This window comes from Pseudopipra pipra, chromosome 1 (genome assembly GCF_036250125.1).
Source record: "Pseudopipra pipra isolate bDixPip1 chromosome 1, bDixPip1.hap1, whole genome shotgun sequence".
NCBI classification, from domain to species: domain Eukaryota; kingdom Metazoa; phylum Chordata; class Aves; order Passeriformes; family Pipridae; genus Pseudopipra; species Pseudopipra pipra.
In genome coordinates this window covers 121,727,644-121,754,275 of record NC_087549.1, presented here as the reverse complement: position 1 = coordinate 121,754,275, position 26,632 = coordinate 121,727,644, and the positions used below count along the sequence as shown (strand labels likewise).

At 36.4% G+C, this 26,632-nt stretch overlaps 1 protein-coding gene across 2 annotated transcripts in view; it reads right to left on the bottom strand.

The window, feature by feature from the left end:
• The window catches only part of SKAP2 (src kinase associated phosphoprotein 2), a 119,258-nt gene that overhangs the window by 28,834 nt on the left and 63,792 nt on the right, over positions 1-26,632 (bottom strand). For both annotated transcript variants that reach the window (XM_064674488.1, XM_064674481.1), the window contains exons 5-9: positions 20,875-20,952; positions 20,050-20,133; positions 11,181-11,305; positions 10,207-10,270; positions 9,716-9,820 (exon numbers count right to left, since the gene is read on the bottom strand). In XM_064674488.1, coding sequence (XP_064530558.1) covers positions 9,716-9,820; positions 10,207-10,270; positions 11,181-11,305; positions 20,050-20,133; positions 20,875-20,952 — 456 coding nt within the window. The remainder of the gene's footprint in view (positions 1-9,715; positions 9,821-10,206; positions 10,271-11,180; positions 11,306-20,049; positions 20,134-20,874; positions 20,953-26,632) is intronic.

The window sequence follows — 26,632 nt, the reverse complement described above, 5'->3', positions numbered from 1 at the left end:
ATTCACTAGTATCGGGTAAACCAGAAATATGCAGAAAATTATAGTTGCAATGCAGACTGTTTACACATACCATATTTTGGGTAACATCCCCATCTTCATTTCTACAAATACTAACACGTTGCTTGATTCTCAAACATCACATCAAGACTGGGACCGGCAACTCTGGATATCAGATCTTACTAGCCCTACATGCCACACACCAGGATGCACCTCAGAGAGATGACGCAGGACACCAGGATATGGCAATAGTTCATAAGCAGGAGATGAAAACTGCTTCCCAGGTTAATGTGGAATTGACATGAAGTTGTATCTTAGAAGAACCCAGGGCCTCTACAGTCCCGTATTACTTGAATTCACTCACTGATAGTACTTTCGGATTACCCAGCTCTCATGCCAGAGACACAACACAGTCCCAGTTGCACTGTAAGAGCACTACTTGTAGGCCTGAGTTAGACAGTTTAACCAGAAATTGAGTCTTGTGACCCATATAAATGTTATGACAAAATCATATCCATCTTGAACTTTCATTTATTGAATTATCTAAAACTACCGTTCAACATTTAGTAATGGAAATGTGTCACTTCTTATCACAGAATCATAGAATTGTTTGGGTTTGGAGTGTCCTTAAAGATCATCTAGTTCCAAGACCCCTGCCATGGGCAGGGACACCTTCCGCTAGATCAGGCTGCACAAAGCCCCATCCAACCTGGCCTTGAACACTTCCAGCAACGTGGGGCATCCACAGCTTCTCTGGGCAACCTGTTCCAGTGCCTCACCACCCTCACAGCAAAGATTTCTTCCTAACATCTATTCTTAATTCTTAAGGAAATAAAATTTGAGAGAGGTATGCAAACAAGTATAAATTCCGTTAGCATATTTTGGGACAACGGAAGCACGACCCTCATGCTAGGATCCACAGGCTTTCCTGTAGATAATGCTTTGTTTTGAAAATGCGATTCCTTCCTTTAATTCCTGGTTTTATTCACAGTTGTCTTCAAGATTCAAGGACAGAATAATTGTTACAGCCTGCTAAGAAAAACGCTTCCACAAACCAAAGATGGAACTACTGGAACCTCTTCCTTAAAAAAGGACTGAAATAAAATACCCCTTGTGACAAACATCTCCTTTCTGGGTGAAAAAATTTTCTTCCTATCTTGCTGTTTAATCCAAATCTCACTGATTTGTCAAAAAACTTTCCTCAGACTCTTCTGGCTTCTTAAGAAAACATTCTTCCCTTTGCTGCTGAAGCTTATCTGTGTGCCTTCACCCTGTGCTTCCCTGGAGCATCCATCCCTCTCTCTACTCTAGACCACAGCAGATTGCTGCATCTTGCCCTCTCAGCTGGGTCCACTGTGTGGTCTAGGAGCTGAACCCTACTGACCATTTTCCTTTCCTAGGAGCAACCACCCTGCTTCTTTCAAAGACTCCTACCCAACCCAGCAGCATCCAAGACAAACAAGCAGCCTTTTCCTGTGTTACCTTCCTTATACACGTGTAAACTAAACAAGACATCTATTGCAAACACAGTACACTGTAACACACAATAAACATCAGATATACACGCATACAGCCAGAAGAACTCATGAAGCTCTAGTTAAATAGTAGTATTTTGTTTAGCTAATTCCTCCATTTTGAGGAAAATGGGAAGAAAAGTTAGTAGCACACTGAGAGGAAAAGACATATACAGAAAGATTTGTGCTGATGCCTTTCTTAAGGCTGAAAAATTCAAATGAGAGATTTGTATCTACAGAACAGAGTGATTAATTCAGCCTTTAAAACTCACCTTGCTGGGTCTTATTTGAGAATTCAGTTGTACAAATTATGGTTCTTTAATAGCTACCTTGTGGAAAACAGACAAGTTGAGAAGTGATAGCCTGAGGCACCACATAACCTCTGGTTGCTCTTGTTTCTCAAAAAACTCTAATGGTTTTATTAGCCTGATATGCAGTCATTCCATCACAAATTTAAAAAGTAAAGGTTCCTTGGTCTATCTATATAATATCTATCACATTTATACCCAAGCAGTAGAGCAGGCCCAGTATTTTTATTTTCATAAATATACATAATACAACTGACATTTTGCTTTGAACTTGCTAAACTGCAGCAATTCCTCAAAGTTATGGTTAATATACTATCTCACATACCAAGGCATTTCTTCTGAATGCTTTGCATTAGAACTATTGCACTGCTTCTTAATTAGATAAAAACAGTGCTACCATAGAAAATTATTTTGCTTTCAAAAGAACAAACCTGGGGTACATAATCCATTGAAGACATGTAAGTATAAACAAAGCTTTGTTCACATTTAATATGAAGCCATATGTCAGAGACAGAGTCAACACTGAAAAAAGTATAATACAAGTAAAATTACTTTGTGTGATTTTGTCTTGCCAGAATGACAAGTTTTTCTGAGACAGGATTCTATCTCTTAATAACAGTTTCTGTCACATTCTATCCACATCAGATTGGTTTTACAAATCAATAGTGTCAAATGCTGTTTAGCACTGGTGCACAGAAAATATTATAAAAATAACTGATCAGTACTTGCTACACAATATCTTATTTTGGTAAGTAAATTCATTTCAGTGAGTTGTGTGCTAATTAGTTTTTGAAAGAGTTCTTTAAACACAGAAAAGCGTGAATAAATATATTTCTTTTTTAGATATTATTAAGTTGTATCTTCTAATTTCAAGCAAATAAGCTTTAAAATGCCAATAGACAATAGACAGTAAACCCCTGGTTTATTTGGTGGTGGGTTTTTGGTTGGTTTTCTGTTTGTTTGGGGTTTTTTTGCTCTGATTAGGCTTTAGGGTATTTTTTTTTAATCTCTGAAATACAGACATAAAATTCAGCCATTGCTAACCTGAGACTTTGATAAACACAGCCTTTCCAACATGGACTCCTTCAATTTATTATAACAGTTGACCACAATGTCAGGAAGGTCACTTCTATTTTCTCCAGTTGTAAACTCTGAAATCTATGAAGCCTGAAACATCTGAAAACTATGATGTCTCGCATGGAGTTCAAAGAGAGGAGAAGTAATACCTAAACTTAATAGCACACATTTTCTATTTACTACAGATACTGTAATTAACTGCTTTCTCGCAACTGACCAAACTTTCTGCAGCAGACGTATATCACTAAATAAAGAACACTCTTAGATTTTCTAAGGATATTTATCTGTAGACAAACCCACCCGAAGTCCCATCAGTCAGTATACTTCTCACATGCAAATCAGACTAAATATGAATACTCAGTTATTATTCCACTTTTACTGGCCTCCTCACTTGCACGTTTGTAAATGTGTGTGTGAGGAGGGAGCAAGGGCTGAATTGTATCACGGACAGTAGGCTTTTTGACAGCTATGGGCCACCTGTTGTTCACAGACTGCCGCTTTATATTCACTTTAAAAGAAATGTAGAAGAACCTGCAAACCTTATTTTTCCTAATAAAGACTTGCCACTTCCCACTCAATGGACATCTTTTCAGCTACACTAGATTGTCTTACTTCCTCTTCCATCACTGACACCCAACATCAATAGAAAGACGGCTTCCCTCTTTAGATGTAGGATTACATTAATTGAAGATAATGCCCCCGTACTTGTGCCAAGAAAAATCTGAGGTCCAGGTATCACGTTTCTAACCACCTTGTGGATGCAATGTCTTTATATATTTGTCTGGATTCATAACTCATGTCTTGTGAACATTTAGTACTAGCTGAAGGACACTTCAAGGTATACGTAAATCCCATAAGCATACTGCCTCAGAACCCAGAGTGACAGAGAATTCAGGCACAGCTCCATTTCATCATAGCTGTTGGGATTCAACAATATCCAGGTGAAAGAGATTGTTTTTCAATCATTTCCATGTCTGGCATATCATCAAAGACTATTAGTAGATCCCAAATCCCAGTGATTAAGACGGGAAAACAACACACACTGGACCTAAAAAAACCACTTTCCTTTACTAGTCCCTGACACTAAAAGGTAGTTCACATTTGCTTTTCACTGTTTTTTTATTATTTTAATTACTTCTGAATTACAGCAAACTGAGTAAGCCCTGTAGCACCCCCTTGCCCTTATTCTGGTACTCCACCTATCAGCAAGATAGTATATGCAAAAATAATCCATATATACAAATAATACAATGGCTAAGCAAGTGAAAAATATTAATTTCTTAAAAATACTGAGATACAATTAATGGAAAAAAAACTGTTTTGAAGAATCATCACTGTTTTAAAAGAAAAAAATTCCCTTGCTGTGTTCTTGAATCTAAAAGGTATTCTCATTGAAATTATTCAAAAAATTTTCAGTAATTACTTTGGAAACCTTTCTTCAACACTGTCCTCAAAAATGCTGATCTTACATCCAGCCCTTTGAACTTCATTTATTCCAGACCCTACTTATATTTTACACTTTATAATCAATTACTAATTTAAAGTATTTAGAATTCTTTCCGTGGAAAAAAAATATGTCAGCACAACAGCATTATATATAACTCCTGTGGTCAAGAAGTAAAGAATTCCCTAAATATTTAAAGCAAGCAACACTTGCTGGGAGGAATTTGGACCATATACCAAGATATATGACTTAACAGCAATGATCACAGTAATGTCTCAGATTCCATAATCACCCATGTCTCTGCTGACTTAAACCTACTTTTCTGTTTTGTAATGACCAATTAATAATTTCTTCCTTTTAGGCTGGTTTTAGGAACTGATACACAGCTGTAAAGCACAACTGAGGCTGCTTGACACTAAACACTGTGTTGAGCCCAGATACCCAGATTGTGATACATTGAAAACTCTAAAATAAGCTAAGGTGTCCTGAAAAAGAATTTTCATTAACACAGTGCTGTGAAATCTTCACTTCTAGTGTCAAAAAGTCAGTATTTTTGACACTGTATTTTGAGAATACAAATATTTGCTGTGAGTTGGCGTTCATGAGTGACACATCAAACTTACACTCAAACTTCACTACGTAATCATTACTTCCTTCTTCCCAAGAAAAGTTAAGTCAGAGATATGTTCTTTTTTTCCCCCAGCTTCATGCTCATGAAAGAGATATAACATCATAAAAACAATTTGCTTCTTCAAAACTCAAGCAGTCCAGAAAGAAGTGAGAATGAGGATGGTATTAAGTTAAGTTATGCCTCCTAACTGCCAGGGTTTACTATTAGAAAAAAATAAAGCAAGAAAGCTACTTAAAGCAACAACCATAAGAAAGAAACAGGATGATTACTCTCTACATTCATATTCAATGTCAGAAATCGGTTCTGAAACAATATCAACATAATTTTAAAACTACTTAAAATAATTTATTTAAAGTAAGTAAACAAACTGTTTCTCTGCGCATCACACTTCTTATAGCATGAAAGTTAAGACATTTCTTACCTTTCCCTGAGCTTTGCCTCAGTTACAGAGTTTCCCAACTTAAGCTTCCAATTACACTGCAAAACAGAATTACTGGCCAGATACCTGGGCTTAACCAAACTGTTTGGCAGAGGATTGACAACAGGAATCAAAAGACAAAGGCAAACTTTCCATCCCCTTCATCCTCCTCCTGATTAGAGACTGAATCAATCCTCAGATTTAATTTACAGAAAACTAAGAACTGATGCAAATTGTATTGCCTGGAGATCACCACAGCACTGAATCTCACCGTGCTTATCTTCTCTCACCCGGAAGCTGTTTGTGCTATGGACAGGCTGAGAAGGGATGGCACAAAGCCACAATCTTGTGTCACATTACATTGCTTCAGGATTACTTGTCCTGTAAGGGCAGTTTTTACCTCCATGCACCAAATAAGCACCATTAAAATAAGAACCAAAACTTATCTTTAGAATAATTTTAATGGAAATTATACTGCATACCTTGGAAACTGCTGCTATAATGCAAGTTTGCAAGGAGAAAGAGAAGAGAAGAAAAAAGCCAACACAGGACTGAAATTTAAGTATGTTAGCTCAGATTAACACCTATTTTCTCCAATTGTGCTAGAGCGTGGTAGACAGCACACAAACTGAGTTGAGGCTGTAGAAAGCATTAAAGTGGCAGGCAGTAGTTAGTATTGCAGTTTTGGGTATGTGCTCCACACAGACATGAAACCACAGAAGACAATACCGAAGGCCTTAAAATTATGTCACTGAAACCTCAAATTAATAAAAAAATTCTGTCTTCAAGGGCTGTAACAGATGGTAACAACTTTAAAGCTGGCACGTGTTCTCTTTTATGACAAGTCCATTGTTTAAAACACCACTAAACTAGAAACTCTGTGCATCTAGGTAGCTCTACCCACACACAGAGTTATTTAATACTGCAGTTTCAGAGTTTGTTTTATGTTACAGCTTATAACATTCAGGTGTGGACTGCAAAATCATAAAGAGTGCACTAAGGTAGAAAATAAATAGCTAATTAAGCAAAAATGGGCCTTTATTGACAATATTTTTAATTTTGCTTAGCCAAGTTTTCGTCCATGAGTTTATTAAACATCAAAAATACTAAAGCCCAGTTTGCTGAAGACAATATAAAGACTTCCTGAAGAATCTTGCAAGGGAAGTTTTACAAGCTGGTAATTCTTTGGCAGTTCTGATGTTTTTTATTTTACCTGAATAACTACAGTAAAACCCTGACTAACACTGAGAACCAGGAAAATGGTGCTTCTATGGTAAATATGAATTCGTATGTGCTAATAAAGAAGAAAGTGACTTAACAAATCAAAAGACTAAATTTCTCACATCTCTTTGTACACCCTCCAACTATCAACCCATTCCTCCTGCCAGCACACAGTACAAAGCGAATACCACTGAAATCTATGCTTTTAATAGGCTAATAGACTGTTACCATTCTGGATACTGGTTTGAAGCTATCCAGCTTCTCCCTGGAAAATTCATCTACACTGTCTCCTGCCACAAGCAGGAAAAAAAATAGCTAAGCAATGAGATAGCTAGAGAATACAGCATCAGTTAGTCCTGATTACTGCAACAGTTATCAAAATTTTCCAATTTACAAACCTGTGCAAAAATTTCCATATCCTCTTTTTAATTCAAACACTCTTTACTCAAATACCAAACCCAGTATTACTAAATGAACTGGCTTAAGTTTCTTCTGAAATGCTGACATAAAAGCCACTGGAGAACCACAGAAATGCAAAATTTTACTTACTTGAGAATATGCAAATTATAGCCAAATAAATAATAACAAGGTACAATGAGCTGCGTACCTGAAATTCAGTATTTATAAAGCTAGTGGATCTGTGAAAACAGACGATTAGAAGCCTCTAACATGAAAATGTTTTGAGGACAAAAACAAGATGCAGATTAATTTCTCCTCCCTCTTCACAAGGATCTAGCATATTTGCCTTCTGCATTCCAGAGTTTACCATAGCATTGCAGCTGTACAAATAATTTTTTTCTGTTTTCTTAACAGGCATCCTGAATTCCTTATTTGTTCTTTATTATTAGGTCAGGTAACAGCAGGGATAATGATGCCCCACCCTTTGGCCATGAAAGGAAAAAAGAGTAATTCACTTACCTGGGAAAATAGAAAGGACAGCCAACTGTAATTAAATGCAACCAATCAGGCCTAATTAAAGGAGACTAGACCAAACTGGAGTGTGCTCTTTTACCATCAAGTTTAGATGAACAGCTATACAAGAAACAAATAAAGCCAACTCCTGTGAGGTTTGTCAACTAGTATTTCACCTAACACTCTTCACTATGATATGGATTAAAAAGAGAAGGACTGCTCTAAGGCACTGGAGCCATGGGCTTGTAATTCCATTTAAGCATATAATTATTAAAGCACATTTGCGGAAGATAAAAAGATTAAAGAATCATCTAAAATCTATTGCAAACTTATGTTTTATTTTTACTTAGTTATGTCAACACATCAGAGTCAAAATTAAGAGCTCCACTGTAAAAGGTAAGATAGCCTTTTCTGAAAAGTTCACAGTTCAAATAGATGAGATGGAAAAAGCATAAAGAAAAATAATCTGTACTTGATAACATGAAAATGAAGCACCACTCCAAGATCACGGGGAAATAAATTAATTTAACTAAAAACTGAAACTAGATTCCTTGAACTATCCCTTCTTTGTGACGTTGTTGCATTTCAGGTTTATTAGCCACATTATGAGACCACAGCTTCTGGAAAACTGACATAAAAATGGACCAAATGTGAAAATACTCTAAACTGCTGCACAATCACACCAAGGCAGCAATTCTCTGAAGACAGAGCTCAAAGCAAAGAACTCAATATATATATTAACTAATAGCCCTCTCCCAATATTGTATGTATTACTGCTCCAGATCTACTTACTGTTTGAGATTCAAGTGAATTGGTAAGATAAGCTAAGCTCAAAAAAAAAAGAGTAATTTATCCCAGAATATATCTAGAGCTTCTTTAACAAAAATGTAAGCAAGCATACAAGATCATCTACTGTAAGAACCTGAGCATCCAAAAAGCAAGTTATAAGGTTTGGCTGTATCTTCTAGTTATAAGATGAAGCCCTGTAACGTAGTTTTTATATTCACCGCAGAAGAGTTTTTCAGCATTCATGACAACTGCACATCATTTCAGCAGAACATGCATTCTGTGTTGAAGTAGTCTAGGCACAATCCAAAAAAAACCCCAGCCCTTAAAGAATTGGGTGCTCCTACAATTTTAGAATTTTATTATAATCATTTTTACGCAACACTTAAGTTCGCTGCTCCCTTGTTGTTTCCCTCCACTGAAACAACCTTAAAATGAGAAGCATGACATAAAATGTTCCTTTCTCCAATGGTCAGAAAATTCAACCTAATAGATACAGGAAGTTAGTAATCATCACATGACACAACTAATTTTTCCTCTCAAGTTATTGCTGATAATTGCAGTGCTCCAAACAGCAAGGCATGCAGAACATTATTTCATATAAAGTGATTATTAATTGCCACATCACTTTAAAATATCATTTGTTAACTAATAATAACTGAAAATTTTATTTTTTTCATAGCTTCTCAAAATATAATAAACCATTCCACATTTCCCCTAGTACTTGAATATTTCTACTCAACTCCAAGAACTTTCACAATCTCTTTTTCTTTTGTTTTGCCCTCTGATAAATACACATGGACATTTAAAGCCATAATCATTTGACCATTTTGAAAAGTCGACAGCAAAAAGTTTCTGTACAATCATAGTCATTCTGGAAGATATAAAACAAAACAGTGTGGATACTCATGTTGCTTTATTTACAGTTCATTTCCAGAGCCCTTTCAAAAAACCACATTGCTTTCTTGCAAGAATATAATATCATGTATTAGGCAGAAGATGGAAACTTATAGTAACATTTAGAGCAATAGCGAACTTTTGCTTAATACAAAAGCCAAAAAGAATAAAGAAAAAATAATGGGCAAGTTGCTGGGAAAAGCTGTAAGGCAAGTCAATTTTTTAATTAAAAAAAATTGCATACCAGAAAATGTTAATGAGCCAAAAGTCCCCTGAGTTCACTTTTACACATTCTGCACTATTTTGATGTTCCTGCTAAAGAAAACTGAACTGTTCTTACTCAGAACTGAAGACATTCTTTTTTCAATGTCATACCAAAACCTAAAATCCAAAAGTATCTTATTCATTGTGTTACTTTACTCACTTACTTTAAGCAACTCAGAGTTATCAAACTAGAAGTAGATAAGACAAAGTGATCACAAGTCACAAAGTAAAAAATTTCAACCGTACCTTTAACTTCTTCATAAATGCTATCATCTGTCGGTTCACTGTTCACTTGTCCAACATCATCATATTCCTCTTCCTCCTCCTCAGGAATAGTATTAGATCCTGTATCTATGTGGCAGCAATTTAAAAGGTTAACACTTAGTAGAAAAGAATACCTAAGCAGACATTTATGCAAAATGAAAACAATTCTTCTATGACCTGCTCCTTACAATATACTCTGCTTATTTTCTTATCCTGTTCAAGGGACAGTTTATATAAGGGAGCTTATATAAGGCAGAGCTTTCAAGCTTTCTAGTATTTCTAGTATTCTTCAAGAAAAGCAAAAATTTTGCAAAAAGAGAAAAGTCATATAAAAGCTACAACACAATTGAAAACTAGGACTTGCTATTTCAAACTTTGACATGTGTACTAACATGACAGAGAAGTTAACGGACAGAACTACCATCACAAAGCACTATTGCCAATAAAGACTACTGCTCTACTGGCTGGCTTACCTTGAATTACAAATTTGACTTGCTGTACCCATTCCTCTGCTTCTTTGGGAGTGGCAGCTGTAAACTATTAAACATTTATTAATAACTACTAGCAGTAATGACAAAAACACAACTACAATTTCATTAGCAATAAAAAAGAGGGACTGTAACATTCTCATCACTTCCTCAAGAAACCATTAGTAATTCTTTTCATGTTTTCTGGTACTTTTCTTGCAAGGATGCTTCTTATAATGTACAGCTAATTTTGACAAATTTACGTAATTGAAGGAGAGGATGATGGATTTGAAACTCTGATCAGCAGCTGGCAGCTGTGCAGAAAAAAGCTGCTTCTCTTCATCAATGTCAAAGCCAGAACTGATGAACAAAATTTGCCCTTGACAATTAGAAGACACCCATGAATTTCTTTAGACTGCTGGGTACAGTTTTCTTAAAAATGTTCTTGTCAGACTCCAACACACTACCTGACAGCTTAATTAACTGGCTTTCAACCGCAATCTCAGATATTTAAAACTTATTAAACTTACATTCTATATTGATGTCTAGCTGATAGATCTCTGAATTGCACAGCTGATATGTGCCTTTATGTAGATTTTTCTTTAAAAGTCATGACCAATACAATATGTATTTTACACTGATACATATTTTAACTTTTTTTTTTTTACTATTTAATTCCTCCAAAAAATCACACAGACACACTATATAATAGATATTAAAATGCTAATATTGAAATGACCAATGGATAAAGATGATAGATTACCTCGCTCTTGACCAAAAAGATAATATTTTAACACGTACATACATATGTTTAATCACGTTTTTTTTTCCTAATATATGAATGCACAATATAAGCAAGCAAGGGTTTCCTTTTTTCATTAATATGTCAGTCCAGGTTGTTTTACTGAAATGTTAATTCAGTAACTGGAATTGTAACGGCTTTATCAATTTAATTTCAAGTCAACATAAAAAAGTCCAACCTGATAAATGCGCTTATCAGGAGCAGAGATTTCAAAACAGCAATCTTTCTTTGCATCCTTCCGAAGGCTATTATTCATTCTGATGGTGTAGCCCTCTAAGGCAAATTCACCTTTCTGTTGTTTGTCTGTTGGAGATAAAAAACAAAGTTAGAGCTTCATTTACAACAGTAAACGTAAGTGGCTCAGCAGGTTATCGTTTATTCAGATTTTGTTTTCTATTTCATGAATTTTACAAAGAACAGGGAGGTTTTTAGCAAAATGATTAAGTGATGCTTCTGGAGATAAAGCTTTATTTTAAAGGAAGATGTACATAAAAGTACATTTTCCTGTAGGATGCCTAAGGAATTCCACAGGGGGATGTTTGCAGATGGTGGTCTTATTTAGTAAGAAGTGCATGTTATGACACTTGTGTCTAGGGAAAGCCAAGAACTGGAACTTGCAAGACACGTTTCCTATAAATCAGTGTCTCTTTCAGGTTCAGTAAACCAAAGGGAAAACCTGTCTAACTTAGAACTTGCTGAGCTCCCTCCTAAACTAACCACTTCACTCAAAAAATAAACTTCAAACTCCTTTTTAAGCAATTGGAAAAGCTTCTTTTCACATTCTCCCACCCACTCCCAGATGTGCCTCCTTTCCATATGGCAGAAATACAGAATGAATTTTGTTATAAATTCAGGTGTGTGCATGTGTGTTGGTTCCAAAAGCATTTCTCCCAAAACAGCAAATGTTTAATTAGCTAATAAAAGTACTGAGCCCTACCACAGTTTATTATGTACAGCCATGTGGTTGTTTTAAAGACAATTCTACTTTTCAAAGGCTCTGGTTTATAAAAGTATCACTTACAACAGATCTGAGTTTAAATATACCGCATGTTGGGCAAGCGGCACCTGTGTACTCCTTTTGAGCTCTTCACACCAAACTCTACCTCGGATTTTATGTGCTCTGGCAGATTTTGGTGAATATTAAAAGCAAACCAAAAATGTAAAAGTGATTAAGTTTTGCAATTTCTGCAGATCACAGTGCAGCATTCAAGTGAAGATAGGCATCATGAGTCACATTTTGTGCAGGCAAACAAAGAACAAAGTAGAGTTGCATATGGAATAAAATGCCATTCAGTGGGTTTTTTTTTTTACACAGTAGAGAAAAGCATTAATTAACAATAAGCATCAGGCACAAGAGCAAAACCGCTCTAAGTATTTCTGAATAGAACTTAGGTGCAAATCGAGCGTCCATTGCTTACGCTTGTCAACAAAAGGAGAAAATTCTACAGTAGACAAAATAGGGACAACTACAATTTTTGACATAATTTTGTCATATTTCTGGAAATTTAATAGGAAAAAAAATCTTTTTCCACTCCTAAGAGGGCAAAAATTGGCTAACATAGCAACATGAACATCAATGGATGTAAGGGCAGTCACCAGTCAAATACTCTTGCTAGTAATCTTATATGCGCACAGACACAAATTCTTTGTCCTTCCACCTTTTTATGAACTCTCACCCAGGGCAAGTAAATACCAAATAACACAATTATATGAGAAAATCCAGAGCACTGTTCTATTTTCTCTTCTAGTCCCTTCCCCCACAGTAGGTTCTATTATGTCTTGAATAAGTCCTAATGATACAGTACAAATATTTTATATTTTCTCAATGGTCCACCCCTATATCAAACAGCACACACATGCAAAATTCATGAAACCACACCAAAGCAGATATTAGAAACAATAACTTGCAATAGGTTAACTAGGTTCCATTTTAATGAAATTCATTTTTGCCTAGGAATTTTATTGTTCCCTCACTTGTGACCTCAGGGAGAAGACCAAGTAAAACACATTAATTTCTCACTCTCCCATGCTGGAGGTTTATCAAAACCCAAGAATAAACAAACACCAGGTTCAAAAGGTAAAAACATTTTGTCAAGATAAAAATTAGGCAAATATTCAAATTTAGTCTCTTGGATTATTTCTGAGACTGCTTCTCTGTGACATGGATGATCCCTTTTATAGTAATAGACTTATACACAGTGAACCTCAGATGATCTCTGCACTGGTACTCTTTCTTTCAAAGAGGACTGCAGTTAAACATAAAGATGCCGTACTTTGGAAGGGGATGGTGCATGGTACACATATTCTATTCAGTTGTTCTGGCATTTATACTGGTTTTGTCTTACCTCTCTGGACATCCCATTTCAGTGCTAATGAAAATTACCTGTATGCACCACCAAATACATATGTATATGTATCTCCTTTGCTATTAAATTTTTTCACTGACCTTTATAGCAATAGGCTAGCATTGCTACTTTTACTTCTAATTGTCTTAGCAGTAACCTCTGATTAAAGTCCAGTGTAGTAATATGCATATACTTAAAATGTTAAAAATGAGGAAATTCTAAGACAGTGAGACACTTCACAGCCCTGACTCAGAACCTACTAAAGTTGAAAGACTGTCAGTATGCATTCACACTCCCTGTAGCAGCAAGCCAGATGTAAGACCTAGTATGTCCTGAGAAATGGCTCCACAAATACGGAATGGCAGGGCACAGGCCAGCTGCAGCTCAGCTGCATGCTCTGATGGTGACAAGCAATGAAGGTCTACAAATCCCAGCTGTTCTTGCAGAATACACCTTTCCAGTTAGGATGGGAGACCAATCCCATCAGCTGATCACCATGGAGCAAACCATGACCCAGGGTAGCTGTTTGGCCAGGCACAGTAGTCAGGTGCAGGCTTGAATGAAGGGCCATCTTGGGATCATCAGACTCAACAATCATCTCAACTTTGTTTATTGGCAAAGGCTTGCAGCTAAGTAGTCCTGCAGACAGACTCGCGCTTTCGGGTTAAAGCTGCCCTGTGAAGTGAGTGCCACAGCGACTTGTGTGAACTTTCACATGCAGAGTTAAATTGTTTATATCAGAAATATTTTCTGAGACTGTGCCTTAGGGAGAATTAAACAGTTTTTGATGTTTAAAAACTTTGAAGACTAAAAGATTTTACTTGGAGACTTAAAATTAGATATAATTGGGTTTTATGGCAGGAGCCTTAGAAGTAGCTTCAAGAAGCACATTTACATTACAGAGATTTAATTTTCATTCTGAAGCCCCAAATCAGAGCCAGAGTTTTGCTTAGGCAGTAACACAACAGCATACTTAGGAGGAAATAGGAAGACGCATGCTAATGGAACACGCTTCTCTGAAGAATGACAACATTTTTGCTGCCTCTTATTCTCCCAAGATAGGGCTTTTCAATTCAACAACAGGAAACCCTTAAGTTGTTCCAGAAAAATATAGAACAGAGATGCAAAAAGTATAATAATATCAGTCTTGTAAAAACAAAACGGATCACGAATATCATCACGCACAAGTTATTCCACAATGAAGCCAAATCTCATTTAAGAGTAAGCTGTTCTTTGCTCTCACCCCTCATGTTCCTCCTCTCCCCTTCTTCCCATGTCAGGTACACAACAGAAGAATAAATCTAGGTCTGTGATGATCATTTGGCAACAGGAATTTAGAATCATAAAGAGGTAGCATAGCAGAGTGGAGAGTCAGAAACTACTGATGAAAAAAGTCAAAACTAAGGTATTTTAGAGAAATAAATATGAGAGGGCTCTATTTAAAATAGTGAAAGTTCAGACCTGAATTAAATTTGAGAGCCACTTTAAACATTTTTCTTACATATAAACTTCATTCATCCAAAAAATGGTTAAATGTTGTTAACAATGGAAATAGGGTCGATATTATATTGGGGAAAGAGAGTCTCAAGGGAGGCAGAGAAAAAGGGTTTTGAAGAAACCTTGTGTAACTAAGTCCATGGGAACTTTTAAAACAAAGAAGGGTAAACCTTCAATGAGATCTTGAAATGACTGGGTTGTAAATTTGAGGCCTAAGGCACTGTGCCCATATTATTAGCACATGTAAAAAGAATTAGTGCATTCTGAAGAACAGAGAGTGCTCGGATAGCAGAAAGAAAAGAAGTTGCCGAGGAAGGCATAAGGAACAAAGGCAAACAGAAAGATTTCAGAGAGTGATAAAGTATTTATAGATACTATTAGAATCTATAATTTAACTCTCTTCATCTTGAAATTAGGAGCCTGTAAGATTTTATGGTTTACATGGCTTCATGCTAAATGTAGTTTCACATACTTTTCCATGTGCAGGATGTGTGCTTTCTAAAAATAGTTAAGTGTCAGTATCTCCAAAATGGTAATTCCTTTTCCAGCTTTTGGAACAGTCCTTCCCAAATGCATGCACAGAGGTTCTTCCCTTTTAGACAGCAGATCTGAAATGTAATTGCCTTTTTTTTTTCTTCTTCTTTCCTTTAATCTGGCCCTCTGAGAAATGGAAATTTAAAAAAAAAAAATTAAGAAATTGAGGCAATGACTGAAACACACTATTTAGGGCACTGATTTGTTTATATTCAGTTTGCTTATACCCAGTAGCTATTTTTTAAATAACACACTATTAATCACAAGTGTGCCTCTCGAGGTCTGAATTTAACAATCTCATAACAGAAGATCCGGTATACATTAGATAGATGCCTTTGATTGCCATCACTCTGCTCCAACAAAGTCCTATTGAGCATGCATAATTTCCTCTTTTGCACAAATAGATGTAGTCCACTACTGGCCTGGCCATCATTATCTTACTATTCAGAGAAATCCAAAATTATCATGTCCGTGTTAAAAGTAAAGAAATTTAAAAAAAAAACCTAAGATTTTTCTAAAAGCCTCTGAATCACACTCCTTTTCAACATCATATTACTGGCAGGCAAGCAGATACCATTTTCAAGTTATAAAAATGAAAATAAATTTTTAGTGCCCATTAACAGGGGAAAAATTACCATAATGTTATCAATTACTGTCTTGCTAAACATTTAGCTGATCCTTCCAGTTTGCTGAGACAGAAGGGCATATAACATTGTGGCCTAGTGAGGAAGAAGTAATGAAGCCATTAATTCATTCATTTATAAAGCAACAAATTAACTTTCCTTCTTCACATGCACTTTGAGGTCTGAAAGGTTATCCATACCATCTCGGTGTCTGAGGACACAGGAACAGCCAGAGATCATACAGAAAAACGACAGGCAATTAGGGTAGTCAACTCAGGGTGCAACTGCATGGAAGAAAAGAAAAGAGAGGACTATAAAAGGTTCATGGAAGGAAAGACTATGAAAAGGAGGACCAGGCAAGCTTCTGGAAATCCTGCTCAGCTTTGACATTTGAACACACTCCTCTGCAATGTTGTGGGCTACAAGCCGGCAAGAGATACTGAGGCACAGGCACAAACACACATGTGCTTCCTGCAATACCTATTCCTGACATGCGATTAGGTCAAACCTTTAAGCCTTTTTCCTCCATCTACTCCACATACCATTGATCATGAGAAAAAATGTAAGTGATTCGCTTAGACCTGTCTAAGGACAGATAAATAACATTATTTCACTACCCAAGGCTGCACCAAATGTAGGAGAAAATAGAGATAAAAACAAGGAAACAAGACAGACACCAGCCTGCAGGCATCACAACTGTTAAAAGAATGCTTGTAGTCTCTTAGGTGAACAAACACACAGCCATTTACTGTATTTTCACAGGCTTTAGCTTGTACTGTATTCTCCTGGACTAGGCCTCATCCTTCAAACTCTTCTTTACATGTGCTTATGAGCTTTATACACTTCCACACTTCTTGCTTTCCCAATATAAAAAGGAGAATGTTAGAAGAATTAAAAGCATTGTGGAAACAACAAATCTACATAAATAATAAAAAGGCATCATGTAGCCTCACATTTACCATTCAGCTACATTTCCACTGATACTGATGTGCAAAAATCAAACCTTGGCGAACAAATTACACACTGCACCAGACACAAAACAGCCTTCACAGACTATTCATCTATCAGTCTGGTTATAAAACAGACACAGTGCAAAACAAGCCAAGATGGGCCTGGAAAGCCCTGCTGCCTCTCAGCTTTATGTCCCACAATACAGAGGCACTAGCACCCATTAAAAGCAACACAGGCAGCAGGACTGAGTACACACAGAATCTCTGTTACTCTGAAGCACGGTTCACCTTGACAAGGGGGAATTTACCTGTGTTGTGTGAATCAGCCCTGGAACCTGTCAGAAACCAAGGCCCAGCTTATAGAAAACCTCCAGACACTGCACAGGCTAGGGCAGACCAGCATTGTTTATGGACACCATCCCAGGAGTGGCAGCAATCTGCACAAAGCCACTCAAACGCACACTTCGACACTATTGGTAAGAACCACAATTGGCAAGAACAGACATTGATTTTCTATACAGTCCAAGTTATCTGGCACAGCATCAAGGCTTACAGTAAAAGAAGGACCCAACACAATAGTGTACTATGGCAGGTACCACTGCTGGCCATAATTGTGGGAGTGAAAACAGTTTCAGGTTTCAGTTTCATGTTGCCAGACCTCCTCACAATTGCCTCATTGCACACATCGTCCATGCTGACAATCTGCAGCTAAACCGCATGATAAACTGCAGTACGTACGTTTAAAACCATTAGGATGACAGTTCAGTTTCAACAGTAAACTAGTTTCTCGTGACTGGTATCCAGTTTCTGCACAACGATGGCAAGTTGCTTCTGCACTGGAACCTTTATATAAGATGGCATCACAGGGCTGAAGAAAGTACCTCTGACCAGTCTAGGAAAAACCTTTTTATTCAAAGGCAAATTCAGGAGTGATTTAGTAAGTCAATATCCGCAAGATTAAATCATTACAACATGCTGCAATAACAGCACCAGTCACATGGAGGTAGGGCAGAAATTCATGCATCTGATTTGTTTGAACTACTGTTTGGAGTCCAACCATGCCATGCTCTCTACAACTACCTGAAAGGACATTGTAATGAGATAGGGGTCAATCTCTTTTCCCAAGTAACAAGTGATAGGACAAGAGGAAATGGCCTCAAGTTGCATCAGGTTTAGATTGGATATTAGGAACAATTTTTTCACTGAAAGGGTTGTCAATTATGGGAACAGGCTGCCCAGAGGAGTGGTGCAGTTACCGTCCCTGAAGGTATTTAAAAGATATGTAAACATGGCTCTTAGGGACATGGTTTAGTGATGGGCTTGGCAGTGCCGGGTTAATGTTTGGACTCAATGATCTTAGAAATGATTCTATGATTCTAAACAATTTCCATGGGCTATGTGCCCCTCCCATATCCTTACTTTATGGTTAGGAGAACCTTCCTCAAAAAATCTGCATTCTACAAAAGCTGTAAATGTATAAGCCAAACATTTGTATATAGATTCATAAAGGAAAGAGATCCCACAGAATATCACAATTCCTAACAGGACACCAATCCTTTGAGTGCTAGGGAACATACTTCCATGTATCTTAACTTTCAGCACAGGTATTATAAGTTTCAACACAGATTTGATAATCAGGTTGTTGCAAAAGAAAAAAAAAAAAGATGGAAAAACAGCAGGTGGGCAACTTTCCTGCCCTAATTCAAAATCCATATGCTAGAAAGCATAAATAAACTAATGAGCATAGTCCATGCTCATTAGCCACAAGGAAAATATGTTAAAAAAACACAACCTTGTTTTTCTAAAAAATAGCAGATAAAAATACAAATATTTTAAAATGCAGAAAAATCTTCATGAACTAGCAATATATTCTGAAAAAAAAATTACTGCTTTTAAAGTACTAGGCAATGTATAACTATATATATAAACAAACAGCACATGATCATTTTCCAGTGAAAGAAATAAATCAGTACTGACAAATCAGTGTTATGCCACACCTCCAAAAAATTTTTCAATACAGATTGTTTATGTTTTTGAAGCTTGACCAATCTGTAAATCCCAAGGAAAGAGTAAAGAAGAAAATGGAACATTTCACAGATATACTAACAGAACTCTGAAAACAGAATATGATGGGAAACCGTAGCAAAATGAAAACCAGACTTAGAATTAGACTGTTACTTTATTTCTTTTGTTTTTAAAGAGAAGATGAGTTTAAATGAGTTTAAATGAAACAAACTGGAGCAAATTAAATTATTCTTTGAAGGAAAAAACCCACAAAATAACTCAAATATAAGAAAAACAGAAGAAGAAGAAAAAAAAAACTTCAATGGAAAGTTTGCCTGGGAATTTTTTGGGGTGATAAAAAAAAGACAGTTGTACTTTTAAAATTTACTCAGATATATTTCTATATCATTTGCTCTACCTTTAAACACCAAATGCACATGGCAAACAATTTAAAGAATGTTTTGACTGTCAATTTTAAAAATTCAAAGTGATATACCAATATTTATACCAGATTCCAGATTCTTTCTAAACTGGCCATTAAAAGTCACCTTCAGAACTTAGTTTTAGCTTCCACTGCTGGCTTTTAGTTAAATACATTACTTAATTTCTATCTTTTCCAGAACTATATAAAAAGAAACAAGGAACTTCACTATGCAGCTTTTGGACTAATATTTTCCTGGATAGAACCATCTCTGAAGAACTCAGAAGTTTTAACTATTACAGGATGTTTTAAAATTAATATACTTTGGAGAGAAAGAACATTTTATGTCTAGTAAAACAGTTGAAAACCATACTATCATACTATCAAGCCAGCTGTTATTGGCACACAAAGTAGCTTTATAAGAAACTTACTCTTGTTTTTCCTCAATTTCTCTGCTTTAGAAAACAAGTACATCATTTACAGGTTCTGAAGAATATTTACACATTTTGAAAATTCACAGCAGTGCTTTAGAACTGTTTAAAAGAGAACTTTCTTTTAGAAGTTTCATCTGATTTCTTAAAATGACCTTTGATTTGCAGTTTCCAACTCCACTAAAGTTTTTATATTCTTTTGTGCATTAAAACATAATTTTTATAATAAATATTGTAAATACCTTTGTCACTTCCATAATAGTAGAAGATTGTCTTGCTGATAGCACACCAACGCTTCTGCCATTCAAAGCCAAGAAAACTGTGATCTGAAATTAATATAATCTGTGTTATATCAATTTATGTCATTACTGAACACAAATATGCTACTTCTTTTCAAGGGTGAGGTAAGAGGGAGGAGGAGCCAGGAAAGACGCTAAGGAAAGGAAACAAAATCTGGATATGAAGAAGAGAAATGTATGGCACTGAGAAGGAAATCAGAAATAAAAATTGGTGCTAAGAAAACAAATGGGAATTTGAAATCATATAAAGAGAGAAGTCATGTGTAACATTAAATATAAGGAAATAATGAAAAATTTCCTAAATATTTCCTAGAGTTATTGCAGCATTAAGTGGGTATTAAAGTGACAATATAAGATTTATTGAATCAAGGTAAATATTGACTGAACCAAAGCTGAGATCAATATTTGCCCTCTTGAAGGAAAATAAATCTTGATGTTCACTGAAACATGAAGTCAACATATGGTACTTTTACATAGGTTCCTAATGTTTTCTTCAAAAATACCTGAAAGTGTCTGAATTATGGCTGACAGTGGACTTTCACTGCATGATTTTGTTAGTCAATAAAAAAACAGGATTTTCTTTCAATACTATGGGAGCAATTATGTGTTATGCTTCTTTTGCATAACAATGCTTGACCACTTCAGCTTCTACTAATTTTATTTATCACTCCTGTATAAAGTTATTCATGTGTATAACATTAAATACAGGCATATAGACTTCTCAGAAATGAAATATGCACTAACTTTAACGAAGACAGCTAGACTTACCTTTTCTACGTTTTTCCAAGTATCCAGCCTTCAGAACAAACGGAAGATCCTGAGCTGCAACAGGAGGAAACTGATTCCCTGAAAGAAAAACAAATTCTATAAAGCACTGCTTTTCAAGAAAAAATGCTATTGCAGCATCAATAAAATTATGGATTTTACTCTCTCAATATGCAGGAGCTACATAAGAAGGAAAAAAATTATTCTAATAACTACTATGCCAGAATATTTTAAGTAAAAAAACTCTCTAGCTATCAATGTCAGAGCTGTTGCTACTGTCCTCACTGCTTTAGTAAGGACAAAATACAGCTGTGTAGCAGGCCCTGCAAGTCTCAGAAGGAAAAATATGTAATTAAACATGATACAGCAACTTTGTTTTGAACATGGTCTGTAAAGCAAGTTGGATAATGAAAGCACTAAGTTTTCAAATCTGCAAACAAAATCAAGAGTCACAATTCAACACGATTAAATCAGAAATGTGGCTTTCAATACCAGCTTTGAACAAAAATATCTGGAAGCAACATATAAGGTGAGGACCCTCTATTACATGCCTACAAAAAGGGAAACCAGATGAAGAGATTATAAAAGGTGATGCCTGCTGTTGACAGATATTGCCTAATTTGCCATATGACACAAAAGTACTGCCTACAGGATCTGTAAGGTGATAGTGGATAAACCAAAAACATCACACAGAAGTCTACAAAATTGTTGACTTACAGACACTAATTTTAGACTGTAGAATATGCCTGCATCCGCAAAATGGTGAACATGGTTTACCTGTATTTTTTCCGTTTTCTCAACACTAATTCGTAGCCAGAAGCACAAGACTGGCCAGTCAACCTTGTCTCAACTTAAAATAAAAATTCAAATATCAAAAATTTGTGTCTTCCATCCTACATCCTTTCCTTCCTGAAAGAGCAGAATCATGATTTAAATGGAACTCCTGGTATTAAGAACAGGAATATGTTAGATGTGTCTAATATTTAACATGTATATAAACATCATACTGCTTACCCCAAGCAAAAAAAAGCAGAATAAAAGGTATTCCTGTGCTGCTGGGTTTTTTAAGTGCATGTGAGCAACACAGTGAAGTTCCTACTACTTATTATCATTAAATATTCATAAGTCACTGTAGATAGGTGGCAAGTTTACAAGGCAGCAATTATTTATCAAAATATATGTAATCTCGTTACGTTCTACTAATATAAACATACAAAAAAGGACTGATATCAGCAGATAAACCCTGTGCTAAAAACACAAATTTAAACTATGCAGTTCAGGTTAAAAATCAACTATCTGTCCTCAAACCATGAACACCGCCTCTGGAAGGTCAATTTCCTGGATATTTAGGTTGTTTTAGGGTTTTTTTTAATCAGTGTCCACAAATGAATTGCTTTATGGTGGTCTTATTTAAATATAGTTGTAATAGGAAAAATACAAGAAAAAGAGATAGGAGGATGTAGAGAATGCTATTTTTTAAAGTTATAAAAATACTTAAAATGAAAAGGCATTCTTTAAATAATACAACTGGCTCTTTAGACAACAAAATATTTTGTTGGATACCATAAGACAGTGGATGGAATTTTATACAGACAGAATTTGATATTTCCATTTAATTTTTTTATTAATACTACTTTTAAAGATTAGGAGTACACTAACTTCCATTTCAGGTTCTGTGGAATATTGTGTTAAAAATACAAGAGTTATGGCTGCATGTAGATGCACTGTAAAATGATGCAGCTGGCCCCCCTTGCTTGATAATATGCAATCACTGCGCAACATTAAATGAGAATTTAACACAAAGACAATCACTGGCTGGTATGTGATAGGTTTGATAGTTACTTAAAGGATGATCTAATGATGGTATTATGAGTGGGGGAGGTGAAGAGTTTTACAAATATACATCGTGTGCTGCTTTATATTGGTCATTGGGAGGCATCAGTGTGCAACACTTACAGCTTTACCTCACCCAGTAGGGCTCATTTTAGAACACTGCAACCCCACAGATGTGGAAGACATAAAAGTTAATTAAACAAACAAAAAAAAAGCAGTTCACTCTTAAATTTTAAAATTTCAACTGCTAGTTTGATCTAATTTTATCCAATATTGTTTGTATCAGTTTGGGTTTTGATAAGGTAGGCCAGTGACCATTTAGTGAAGAGTCAAATCAAATGGGACAATACAGTCCCAGAGAACCACATCATTTGGGGACTCCTTAATGTTATTCTGTTATCTGAACTGACTACTTCATAGTGGAAAAATTCCACTCTCAGTTTTGCTACTTCTGCTGAGACAAGTCAGGATAAATTTGATTATGGGATTTTATGAAACCACATTTATTTTGCATAGGGCACTAAAAGCTCGTGAGGAAAGCAACATGCATAAAAAAAAGGCAGCCTTCCACTGTCTGGTGGAAAGAAGTCCTCCTCCCACCCTCAACCCGTAAGGAAGCCAGTTCCTTTTTCTGTTCTTCAAAGGAACTGAGGCAGTAAAAGAAGCTGAAGCTGGCCAGCCCCACTGCCACTCACAATCTGTAAGTACCTGAAGCAGAAACAGATCACATGCATATTATCATCCTTCTGTCAGAGAAGCCTGGGAACCAAAAAATATGATGGAGCTTTAATGGAAGGGCAAGAGAAACAGACCCAATTGTAATATCCCAAGACACATACAGCTGTATAAGAGAGAAAAAGCATAAATCTGGTTAAATTCCTCCTTTCATTGCCCTGTACCTCCAGAAGGAAAGGGAGGGAGAATAAGTAGTACGAAAAGTATAAAGGAAAGAGAAAGAACCACCTCCTCCCACATTCCCATGAACCACAGGTGTTGCACATATGTGGTGGGAAGAAAGCACAAACACGGATACCCTCGCCCCTGTACTGCAACAAAAACAACCTTGGGAAGAAAGAATAGAGAATGACATCTTCCTTACAGTTATGCCTAGAGTCTAAACTGTGTCATCTGTCTACCTTTCTTCCATTTTTTTCATTCCTTTACTGTCTTGTCCACATCTCAAACATGATTTAGTGTGAAGTGCAGCCCCTAGATGTGGGAACTCCCAGCCGAAAGCTTGGAATTTATGTAGCAGTTGGGTTTTGCAGTTGCTTTCAATCAGAATTGCTTCCCCATTCATTTGAAATAGATCAGGCTTGACACAAATCTCATAAAAAAGTATCACTAAAGCAGTGCTTTTTTATAGTAAAGAAGCATTTGTTTACATTACACCAGCAGCTGAGATCAGAGACTCATTAGTTGGCTGCTGCATGAGACTTGGAATAAGGCAGCTCCTTCTATAAAGAATCTGTTTAAGACAGAGAAATACTGCCAAGAAAGATGGCATTACTATTTTATTTAAATAAAGAACCATGAAGCAAACTAAACAACATGCTTCAAATCACATAGTCCTTTAGAGTTCAGAGCTCTGAATTTCCCATGTTATCCTCCCATGTATGCGCCAGGATGTCTTCATGACAAGGAGAATTTTCCCCTTCCCTCATGAATGCAGGTGAAATGGCCTGAATTCCAGTTTTCTGTAACCTCACTGGAGACTGTCCAACATAAGAAACCAAATGTAGAGATGCAAGGAGTTTGCATCCTGGGGTTGCAAGACAGAACCTACTGATGCTATCTTTCTTGGGTGTGTCAGTGTTTGTTGCTGAGAAACTTACGGTCAAGCTGGGTACTAGGTCAGAGCAAAATTTCTCTCCCAAAATCAGACCAGCAGAGATCACTGCGTCTTTCCACCTACTTCCTAGCCCTGTGTGGTCTGTTTCCAGATATGACTCAAGGATTTAGAAACAAAGATGTTAAAAGGTCCGTAGTCTTCCCTAGTTTCTCCTCTGGTACACTGTAGTTTTTGAAGTCAATTTTAAATACCAAAGAGAAAAGTAGCACTCTTGAGTCAAGAAGTGTTCTGTGGCTTGCATCTGTGTGAGTTTACATGTGGAGAAAGGTACAACAGTTGCTTTTGTGTACTCTTCTGGACCTAATTTCTTCTGTGTCATTGCCCAGACAGTGGTGGGCAAGCACAGAGTTAAGGATACAAGAAAGGTCTCATTTCCATTCCTGAGTTTCTACCTCACAAATAATATTTTGAGCCTTATTCCTTTGATGTGAAGATCAGATCAATACTATCCTATACTTTGGGAGATTATTATCTCGCATCCCAATACACAGTATAAAATAAGAGAGGTCCATCTGCTTTATGTTAAAGGTTTTCCTTCATTCTTGACCACCCACTCACATAAGAATCTCCCATAATAATTTCTCTTCCTATCCTGGTGGGAATTACTCCAATGTACTCCAAACTAAAATCTGCAAGTTATGCTCCACATGCATGATGTGTAAAAAAGCCATCAAAGACCAGATCAAAATATTTATGAGTCCTAAACTTTCACATCTTAGGGAAAAGTATATTATATGTATAATACACCGGATTCTTCCTCTTGGTTCTAGGCACTCTTGCGCCAAGTGAGCAGCTGGCAGTTATTGTAATACTATTTCTGCCAGGCTAAAAATTCCGCCAGTGAAAAGAAAGTGAAATGATCTCATTCAAGCATAAGGTCAGCCTTTCTACTAGTCATGCTTTGACTTCAGAAAAACATTCATGTTATTAATGTAGGTGTACTAATGTACAGGTTCCACTGCACAAATCCCACAAACACAGAGTGCCCTGTGACCTTAGAAAGACTTCCAACTACAGCTTATGGCATGACTACAATTTTTGCAACTTGGTAATCTAACAGTCAAAAGCCTGAATGATGCAATCTTTTTTTTCACTCTGCTGAAACAGTGAATTTGGTCCATTACTTAAAAACAGTTTCATCAGTGTCACTTCACAGCATGAAATTCAATCACTGCACCTGGAATTTTGATTTTTGGAGGACCCAAAGTTGTTAAAATTTCATTCTGTACACAAAATAAATAAAACAAAACCAGGTTGTATTATTCTGCACTGTTTACCAATAGGAATATTTTTTTACTACTGCAATGTAGGCTAAGGAATACATAAAGCAAGAAATAATTAGAGGTCAATGCATTTCAAAGAAGTGCTTAGCATGCTTATGGGAACTTAAACAGGCAAAGTGGAGATAAGTGTAATTCAGTAACAGCTAAGTGGTTGATTACAGCTTGCTTTCCTAGTAGAAGACCAGTGGTTTAACCACTATAATGGTAAAGACTTCTTGTTCAAATAAGAATAATTTTATTTTCTTCAGTCCTTGTAAAAGAAAGCTGCCAGGAAAAAATACATTAGTTTGATTATATGGAGGAAACAGTGTTGTTATGTCTTTATCTTCTTCTAACTAAAAAAAAAAAAAATAATATGAACACTATTATTGAAAAATTATTTTTTCAGCTTCCTTTCTATTGTGCTGAAGACCCTTAGTGTCATCTGTGAACGTACTGCGGGGTGCACTTGATCCCCTCATTCAAATCATCAATAAAGACACTGAATAGGATTAGTCCCAGTACTGAGCCAACTGGATGTAACTCCATTCACCATCACTCTCTGATCCCAGCCAGCCAGCCAGTTTTTTACCCAGCAAGGAGTGCACCTGTACAGTCCATGAGCTGCCAGCTGCTCCAGGAGAATACAGTAGGAGACAGTATCTCAGGCTTTACTGAAGTCCAAGTAGACAACATCCACAGGCTTTCCCTCATCCACTAGGTGGGTCGTCTGGTCATAAAAGGAGATCAGGTTGGTCAAGCAGGATCTGCCTTTCCTAAATCCCTGCTGGCTGGACCTGATCCCCCAGTCGTC